We start from the raw sequence: 9,742 nt of genomic DNA on the forward strand, positions 1-9,742 counted from the left end.
AATATTCCAAGATTCTACAACCAGCCTCAAACCCCGATAATTCTTCAATAAAACCATCCGTGTTCTGCAGTTTCCCAGATTTTTAAACCAGCCCCAAACCCCGATAATTCTCCAGTCAAAGCACGGGAACCCCGCGATTTTCCGGGCTCTCCTTTGCTCGCTGCCCGTGCCCGGGGGATGCTTTGGGGCGCGGATTTCGGGGAGCCGGCCGGGGCTTTCCCCGGGGACGGATGACGGATGAAGGATGAAGGATGACGATGATGATGGGTGAGGGCTCCGCGGGGCCGGGCCGCTCTGGAGCAGCTCCTCCCTCTCGCTATTTATTCCTGCGCGGAGCTGCGCGGCTGAATCACCGCGGAGCGAGCGGGCAGCGAATTTCCAGGCGGTGAGTGCCGGGCAAAAGGGGATGGAGGGGATGCGGGAGGGAGAAACCCGCCGGCCAGGGGGGTTGGAACGCCGCGGGTGCGGGGCTGCCTCTTTTCCTGATGAAAAATTGACATTTCCAGCGGCTCCTTAGAAGCCAGCGCCCTGCTCCTGCCCGGCTCTTGTTTACTCAGCGTTTACTCAACCTCGGGAATTTCTCCTCCGAGGGTTTTGCCTCTTCCCCCGGCCGCCAGCTGCTCCCCCATTGCTGGGCAAAGTGAAAGACAAAGGGGTGAAGGGCAGATTTCCAAACCCAGGGGTGACATTTTCGGGGAAATTCCGATTTAATTCCCAATTTCCTGAGCCCCAGGCCGGAATTTTCAGCCCAGGAGGGTCCGGACTCCCCCATCCCCGAGCATCTTCCCAGCCTCCACCTTCCCCACCTCCCTCCTCTCCTCCTCCGCCTCCCCGGGGACCTTCCCAAGGTTATTTCCAGGCGTATTTTGGCACCTGGGTGTTGGTTTTTTTTCCCCTCCGAAGCGAATCCTCCTCCTTGCCAACGCCGAGCACGTAATTGCTGCTTGCAGCCTCCATTTTCCGCTGGGTTCCTCCGGCACGGATAAAAATCGGCTCCGCCACAAACCACCTGAATTAATTCGTCATTTCCAGCATCCGCCGGGAGGGCGAATCTGGGGCAGAAAGGTTAAAAAAAAAAAAAAAAAAAATCCCCGTGAAATCACTCGCTCTGTAATTTAATATTAATGTCATGGCCAGGCCATAAATAGAATTTCCCAGCAGAGAGATCCCGGCTCCGGGTTTTTCTTCTCCGAGAGAAATCTGGGATTTTTCTGGGAGAAAACCCCGGATTCTCAGGGAGCGGCTCCTTCAGGGATTTGGCCAGGAACTCGTTTGTTTGGGGCGAAGCTCCTGGCTCGCTAATTAGCGCCGGATCCTGTTTATCAGCGCTGTGACTGCAATTAGGGGAGCAGCTCAGCGCTGCCAGGCGCTGCAATATCCCAGGATCCCTGAGCCAGCCCCAAACCCCGCGATTTCCTCAATAAAACCACGGCAGTGCTTTGCCAGAACCCCTCTCCAACCAGGATTTTTAATTTTTAATTCAACCAGGGCCTGATTTTTAACCCCTCGGAGCTCGCAGCGGGGAGCGGCGACGCCTCCAGAAATAGATTTAAAAATGCTCAATTGACTGGATTTTCCTCCTCCACCGCTCATTTTGCCGGGCACCCAAGGAGCTGGTTGTTTTTCCTGCCTTTTGGCTATTTTTAACCCCCCTGATCTCATCCCTGCCCCCAGCGGGTGGGTGCTGCAGGGCGAGGGAGGCAGCGAGCCCCAACCTGCCCCTGGAGCCCGGGTTTTTCCATGGAGGAGCAAATCCCAAACCTGGGACTGCAAATCCCAAACCTGGAACTGCAAATCCCAAACCTGGGACTGCAAATCCCAAACCTGGAACTGCTGCCCATCACCAGGGACGAGCAAATCCAAATCCCAAACCTGGAACTGCAAATGCCAAACCTGGGATTGCAAATCCCAAACCTGGGATTGGAAATCCCGAACCTTGAACTGCAAATCCCAAACCTGGGATTGCAAATCCCAAACCTGGGATTGCAAACCCCAAACCTGGAATTGCAAATCCCAAACCTGGGACTGCAAATCCCAAACCTGGGATGAGCAAATCCCAAACCTGGAACTGCTGCCGATCACCAGGGACGAGCAAATCCAAATCCCAAACCTGGGACTGCAAATCCCAAACCTGGGACTGCAAATCCCAAACCTGGAATTGCAAATCCCAAGCCTGGAACTGCTGCCCATCACCAGGGACGAGCAAATCCAAATCCCAAACCTGGAACTGCAAATCCCAAACCTGGGATTGCAAACCCCAAACCTGGGATTGCAAACCCCAAACCTGGGATTGCAAACCCCAAACCTGGGATTGCTGCCCATCACCAGGGACGAGCAAATCCAAATCCCAAACCTGGGATTCCTGCCCACCACCAGGGACAGATCTGTGCATCCTCTCGAGCTTTTATTTAGGGCCTTGCCAACGATCCCGCCCAAACCACTGAGCTTGAAGGGCCTTTACCTCAAACATTTCGGGGCATAAACCCAGATTTTTTGGCAGAAAATCATCACTAACCAACCCAGAGAGATGAATTTGCTTTTTGTGGCCCACAAATCCGTGTGCAGGTGGCAACAGGAGAATTCCTGGGCTTGAACAGGGGCTCGTTTGGCCTTTTTGGCTGTAGGAAAGTTCAGCATCTCCTGCCTGTGTTATGATTATTCCTGGGGTAACTCCAGAATTGCTGCAAAAAAAATAAATTTGGGACCCAAACTGAATTATTTCTTGCTGTACCCAGGGATGCTGAAACACCCACCCACACTGAGGATGCTCCTCTCACCCTCCCCAGCAGCGAGGGCAGATTCTGGGGGGCAGCTCAGCCTCGGGCAGGATGGAAAATCCCTTTTTTATCATTAAACCCATGGCAGCAGTGACTCAGAGCCCTTGGAGTTGCCAGGAGGCATTAAAGGGTTTTGGCAGCTTGGCCTTTTTGTTTTTTTTTTGGTCTTTGAGGTGTTTTCCAAAGGATTTGCAGCCCCGGTGGGGATTGCCCCTTGTCCCGGCCGGATTATGCACACAGGGGTGGAAATGGGATTTATGCCCCCTGGAAATGGGATTTATCCCCCCTGGAAATGGAGGAAATGGGATTTATCCCCCCTGGAAATGAGGAAATGGGATTTATCCCCCCTGGAAATGGGATTTTTCCCCCAGGCAGTGTGGGGGATGCCCGGAATGCCAGCAGCAAACTGGCATTCACTGAGTCACTGGATGCTGGCAATCTCTGAATCCCAAAAATACCCATTAATTGACGGGAATTTGGGTAAAACACGCAGAATTTGGGAAAAGAACCCCCTGGGGCCAGGCTGGGCGTTGCCCTCCCTGCAGCACCACTGAGTGCCCAAAAGCTCCGGGGCTGGGCTGGATCCGTCCCTGGCATCGATGGGGGCACAGCAGGGACCTCATGTCTGCCCCCAGACTGGGTAGGGCGGCTTTGATAAGCGGGGTTTTAAATCAAAATCAGGTGAAGCCTTTTCTTAGAAAAGCTTTTCTTTCACCACTTAAAGGTGCCGTTGCCAGCAGGGGCCCGGTGGGCGATATATTAAAAAAAAAAAAAAAAAAAAAAAAAAAAAAAAATATATATATATATATATATATATATATATATATATATATATATATATATATATAAAATATATATATATATTATATATAAACACATATATTTTTATATATTATATATAATCGATAAATAAATGTAGATACATATATTTATATACCTATATTAAAAATATAAATACATGTATATACATATATAAATACGTATATAAATATATTTAAAATAAGTATATAAAAATATATACATATATACCTCTATATGCATCTATAAAATAGATATAAATAAAATAAGCATATATAACACAATAATAATAAATATAAATAAAATTAAATAATTAAATATAATTAATTAAATAATTAAATAATTAAAATATATAGATACAACAATGAATAATTTTTATATATACATATATAAAATACATATATCCATAAATACACATATATATAAAATGCATATATATACATATATAAAATACATATATCTATAAATACATATATCTATAAAATGCATATATATACATATATAAAATACATATATATACATATATAAAATACATATATATACACATAAAAGTACATATATATATAAATACACACATATATGTATAAAAATATAGAAAATATTTTACATTTAGGTATAAATGAAGGGTTGGGGGGGATGATGAATAGCTTTAGTCCAATTCTGTTCATTCTGCCGCTGGATTTGAGGGGACCAGGGTGGTTTTTGTGACCCGGGGTCGGGGGTGTGGCCCTGCCCTGACTCTGTCCTTGTCCCCACAGCCATGGCCCGGCTCCTCGGCCCCTCCTGCCTGCTGCTGCTGCTGCTGCTCCTGGGCCTCTGCGCCGACGTCGCCTCCTCCAAGAAGGGCAAAGGCAAACCCGGCTGGGGCGGGGGCGGCCGCCAGCCCAGCTACCCCCGCCAGCCCAGCTACCCCCAGAACCCCGGCTACCCGCACAACCCGGGCTACCCGCACAACCCGGGCTACCCGCACAACCCCGGCTACCCCCACAACCCCGGCTACCCGGGCTGGGGCCAAGGCTACAACCCATCCAGCGGAGGGACTTACCACCAAAAGCCCTGGAAGGCGCCCAAACCCAAGACCAACTTCAAGCACGTGGCGGGCGCGGCGGCGGCGGGCGCCGTGGTGGGGGGCTTGGGGGGCTACGCCATGGGCAGGGTGATGTCGGGCATGCACTACCGCTTCGACAGCCCCGACGAGTACCGCTGGTGGAACGAGAACGCCGCGCGCTACCCCAACCAGGTCTACTACCGCGACTACCGCGGCGCCCCCGTGCCCCAGGACGTCTTCGTGGCCGACTGCTTCAACATCACCGTCACCGAGCACAACATCGGCCCCGCCGCCAGGAAGGGCAACGCCTCGGACGCCCTCAACCAGACGGAGACGGAGCTGGAGACGCGCGTGGTGACCAAGGTGATCCGCGAGATGTGCATCCAGCAGTACCAGGAGTACCGGCTGGCCTCGGGCGCGTGGCAGCGCCTGGCCGAGTCCCCGCTGGCCACCCTGATGCTCCTCGTCCTCGTCGTCCTGCACTAGGGCGCCCCACGCCGTCCAGGTGTCCCCTGTGGGGTCCCCACGCCCACCCCGGTCTCGCTTGGTTTCGGTGAGGAGCCCCCCGGGGCGATCCGCGGTGCCTCAGGGTTAGGCAATGGGATGAAAACGTCCTTTTCTGCCCCAAAAAGAGCTCCGGGATGGCGCCGGAGCCCAAAACTGCGGCCTTCGCCTCCTCCTCCTCCTCGGGGTCACCCCGAGAGGGACCAGGCAGCGGGGAGGTCTCCTTGGCGTCCCTGCAGGAGCTTTTCCAAAAATCCTCTTTGTTAACAGGCAGGGATTTGTCTCAGCCCCCGTCACCCCCATTCCCTGGGGCACCCCGGGGTTTTCAAGCTGCCAGGTCGCAATTTGAACCCTCCCATCCTAAAATAAAAAAAGCCCCTTCCCCATGTACATAAGGAGCTGCCACTCCACACCCTGCATGCTGCAAAAACCCCCTGCAGCAAGACACCAAAATAAAGTCATTTTTTACTCCCTGTCGCAGCGAGGCTGAGGCACCAGTCGGTGTTTAGAGGCAGAAAGTGCTGCTGAATGCCCCAAACACCCCCAAAATGGTGTTACAGCCCCAGAAAAAGCTACTCTGGGTGCTCCAGGTGACAAGTCGTGTTCATGCTGCAGCACCTGGGCCTAAGGGACGTTAAAATGCAGCACAAAGGATTCTCAGGGGGGTCAGGCACGTAGCAAGAGACTGAAAGCAGCTGAACCGCGCCGGTACAGCGACAGCATCGGGAAAAACGGGCCTGGGAAAGGGAGAGGCTTTAAAAAAAAGTAACTTTTGTGAGTAATTCCTTTGCCCTGCGGAAGCAACGGGTGAAATTCTTGATTCTCGTGTGGATGCTGGGCTGGGGACGAGCTGTAACACCCGTGGCGCTGCGTTCAATATCCCTCGTGTAATTTTATTTTTGCAAGGCACTGAATAACACTGTCCTAAATGAGATCTTTTTTTTAAATTTTTTTTTTCCTTTTTGCATCGGTGTAAGCTAAGTGGAGATATATATATATATTATATATGAATACCTATAAACAGAGAGCAGAGAGACCTTTCAGGACAGCCAAGGCAGGGCTTGGAGGTGCCGCGCCCTTTGTGACACGCGGATGTTTTGTAACCCCGCGGATGTTTTGTAACCCCGTCACGCTGCATGCCCGGGATTTGCCGTGCTGAGCCTTTTCGAAGTGTTCCACGTCTGGTACAAATTAAAACGGATCAAGCCAAGGTGCCCGACCGCCTCCTTTGTGTGCCGGCCCCGGCCCCAGGCGTTTCCCGCATTTCTGCATTTCCTGCATTTCCGCCCTCCCATCCTCCCTCCCCGGCCTGAGGGAGCTTTTGTTCCCTTCCAGCCCCCAAATTTGGCCCAAACCCCACATTCCCCATTAACCTTTTCTCCTCAGGCCCTGCTCCCACCCATGGCATTGCTGCAGTCCAAGGGGAGTTTTCTGATTTCTGTCTCATTCCGGGTTCTGTTCTAATAAAGGAGTTTTTACATTTGCTGTTTCGGTGGCGTTGAGCCCGACCCAAGCCCTGCTTCATCCTGGAGGCTTTATCGTGGAATCCTGGAGTGCTTTGGGTTGGGAGGGACCTTAAATCCCCTCCAGTGCCACCCCTGCCCCGGCAGGGACAATTCCCCCTGTCCCAGGTGCTCGGGCCTGGCCCTGGGCACTGCCAGGGATGGAGCAGCCACTGCTCCTCTGGGAATTCCATCCCAAAATCCCATCAAATCTCCCCTTTCCCAGTGGGAAGCCATTCCCTGTGTCCTGTGCCTCCATCCCTTATCCCAAATCCCTCCCCAGCTCTCCTGGAGCCCCTTCAAGGCCTGGAATGTGCTGGAAGCTCTCCCTGGATCCTTCCCTTCTCCAGGGGCACATTCCCAGCCCTCCCTGGGTCATTCCCTTCTCCAGGGGAACATTCCCAGCCCTCCATGGATCCTTTCCTTCTCCAGGTGAACATTCCCAGCCCTCTTTGGGTCCTTCCCTTCTCCAGGGGCACATTCCCAGCTCTCCTTGAATCCTTCCCTTCTCCAGGGGAGCATTCCCAGCCCTCTTTGGGTCATTCCCTTCTCCAGGTGAGCATTCCCAGCTCTCCTTGAATCCTTCCCTTCTCCAGGTGAGCACTCCCAGCCCTCTTTGGGTCCTTCCCTTCTCCAGGTGAACATTCCCAGCCCTCCCTGGGTCCTTCCCTTCTCCAGGTGAACATTCCCAGCCCTCCCTGGGTCCTTCCCTTCTCCAGGTGAACATTCCCAGCCCTCCCTGGGTCATTCCCTTCTCCAGGGGCACATTCCCAGCCCTCCCAGCCCAGCTCCAGCCCCTCAGGGCTCGCCCCAGCAGCTCCAGCCCCTCCAGGTGAGGTCTCACCTGAGCCGAACCCCCCGGAGCCGCTGCCCTCGCTGGGGCTCGGCCCAGGCTCGGTGCAAATCGGCCTCAATGGGATTCGTTTCCATTTATTTGCATTTCACAACCGCAGGGCCCCTCCTCCAACAGCCCCGCGGGAAGAGGAGAAATCCCCCCCGAATCAGGAAGGAAAAAACTTCACCTCATCTAAAGGAAGGGAAAAAAAGAATTAATTTAAACCCCCCCATTTCCTGAGATGAACTCATGGATATTTCCAGGAAGAGGCTCCCAGAACTTGCTGAACTCCCCTGGGGAGGGTTTGACCTCAGCAGCAGCAGCAGAATTACAAATTTCTCATTTTTAACCCCAAAACCTCCAATTCCCTCCCTCCCAATCACGGGAAACACATTGGCAATGCTCAGAGGAGCTCAAAAATAACATTTCCTCCTCCCTGAACACGCAGCACCCTGGTTTTTAACCCTCCCTGGGGGTTTGGGGTGATTTTTGGAAGGTCAGAACTTTCCTGGCTCTGGCAACACCCGAGTGGGGTGACACCCTGAACTCTTGTGTCCTTTAAGGACAGCTGGATCAAATTACCCCTCTGCAGTGATCTGCTGAAGCAAAGAAATTAATTAATTAATCAATTAATTAATGAGCTAAACACTCCAAATCCTGCGGCGTGCACAGGAGCCACGCATGGAGGAGTTTCTGATTTACCAGGATGGCAAGAAATACAGCCCAAAGTGTAAATACAGCCCAAAATGTAAATACAGCCCAAAATGTAAATGCCCCCCAAAGTGTAAATACAGCCCAAAATGTAAATACAGCCCAAAATGTAAATACAGCCCAAAATGTAAATGCCCCCCAAAGTGTAAATACCCCCCAAAATGCAAACACCCCCCCAAAATGCAAATACCAACAAAATGCAAATATTCCCCCAAAGTGTAAATACAATGAAACCTGATGTGTTTTTTTTCAGAGTTTTCTCCAAATCTCTCCTCACACAGTTCCTGGCACCCCCCATCTCCCCAAACAAACACCCCCCACCCAGTCAGACCGGCTGAATACATTTTTCCTGCCTGGAAAAAGCCGTAAAAAGAGGAATTTTGGTGCACAGCTGCCCAAATTTGGTTTGCAGAGAGCGGAGGAGGAGCAGCCTGCTTTAGAGGAGCCCGGAGCCCGGAGCTCGGGCTGGTTTTATCCCGGGGCAACAGCTCCATCTCCCGTCCAAGCCCGGCTGCAGCTCTGGGCTTGGTTTACACGGCTGAATTTGGGCTGAATAGCCAAAAAAACCGCTCCAAACCCCGGCTGAGCTTTGTGCTGCTGGGAAATGCCTGGATTCGGCTTCTCCACCCACCTGGGGAAGCGCATCCCCCCTCAGGGAGTCCCATCCCTGTCACACACATCTTTTATGGAAAATCCTTTCCTTAGGATTTTTCCTCCTGAGAAGCCGAGAGGCCTCAGGAACAAAATGTAAAAATTGATTATCTGCTGCTGTGGAATGCAACAGGTGCAGCTGGGATTGGCCTCATGGAATTGTTTGTAATTAATGGCCAATCACAGCCCAGCTGGCTCGGGCTCTCTGTCCGAGCCACAAACCTTTGTTATCATTCTATTCTATTCTATTCTATTCTATTCTATTCTATTCTATTCTATTCTATTCTATTCTATTCTATTCTATTCTATTCTATTCTATTCTATTCTATTCTTAGCCAGCCTTCTGATGAAATCCTTTCTTCTATTATTTTAGTATAGTTTTTAGTATACTTTTTTAGTATACTTACTACACTTCTAATGTAATATATATCATAAAATAAGAGCTCAAGCCTTCTGGAACATGGAGTCAGATCCTTCGTCTCTTCCCTCATCCAGGAACCCCTGTGAACCCGGTGACACATCCCAGCGCTAGGAACGATGGATTGGGTTAAAATCAGAGGATGTCTCAAGGCCAAACTTTATTGCGAGGCTGAGGCCAGCCCCACACGCCCCTCCCCGCGAGTCCCAGAGCTCTTTTGGGGAGAAAGGAGCCGTTTTTGGGGGAGCCGTGCAGCGGGGATGGCTGCGGGGGCCGAGGTCCTGGCAGGGCTGCCCTTGCTCACACGGGTCCTGTCCCGGATGGGTTCGCAGGATCTCTCCAGTCCCGGGTGGGTTTGGGGGATCCACCCGATCCTGGGTGGGGTTTGCAGGATCCATCCAGTCCCAGGTGGGCTCGGAGGATCCATCCGCTCCCGAGTGGATTTGGAGGATCCACTTGATCCCGGCTGGGTTCTCAGAATCTCTCTGGTCCCGGTTG

The 9,742-nt window shown here is 51.7% G+C and overlaps 1 protein-coding gene across 1 annotated transcript; it reads left to right on the forward strand.

Moving 5' to 3' along the window:
- Positions 1-229: 229 nt before the first annotated feature.
- PRNP (prion protein (Kanno blood group)) lies at positions 230-6,337 on the forward strand. Its single transcript, XM_054650653.2, has 2 exons — positions 230-385; positions 4,334-6,337. The coding sequence occupies exon 2, from the start codon at positions 4,336-4,338 to the stop codon at positions 5,107-5,109; it is 774 nt and encodes a 257-aa protein (XP_054506628.2). The 5' UTR covers positions 230-385; positions 4,334-4,335; the 3' UTR covers positions 5,110-6,337.
- The last annotated feature ends 3,405 nt before the right edge of the window (positions 6,338-9,742 follow it).

This window comes from Agelaius phoeniceus, chromosome 30 (genome assembly GCF_051311805.1).
Source record: "Agelaius phoeniceus isolate bAgePho1 chromosome 30, bAgePho1.hap1, whole genome shotgun sequence".
Taxonomy (NCBI): domain Eukaryota; kingdom Metazoa; phylum Chordata; class Aves; order Passeriformes; family Icteridae; genus Agelaius; species Agelaius phoeniceus.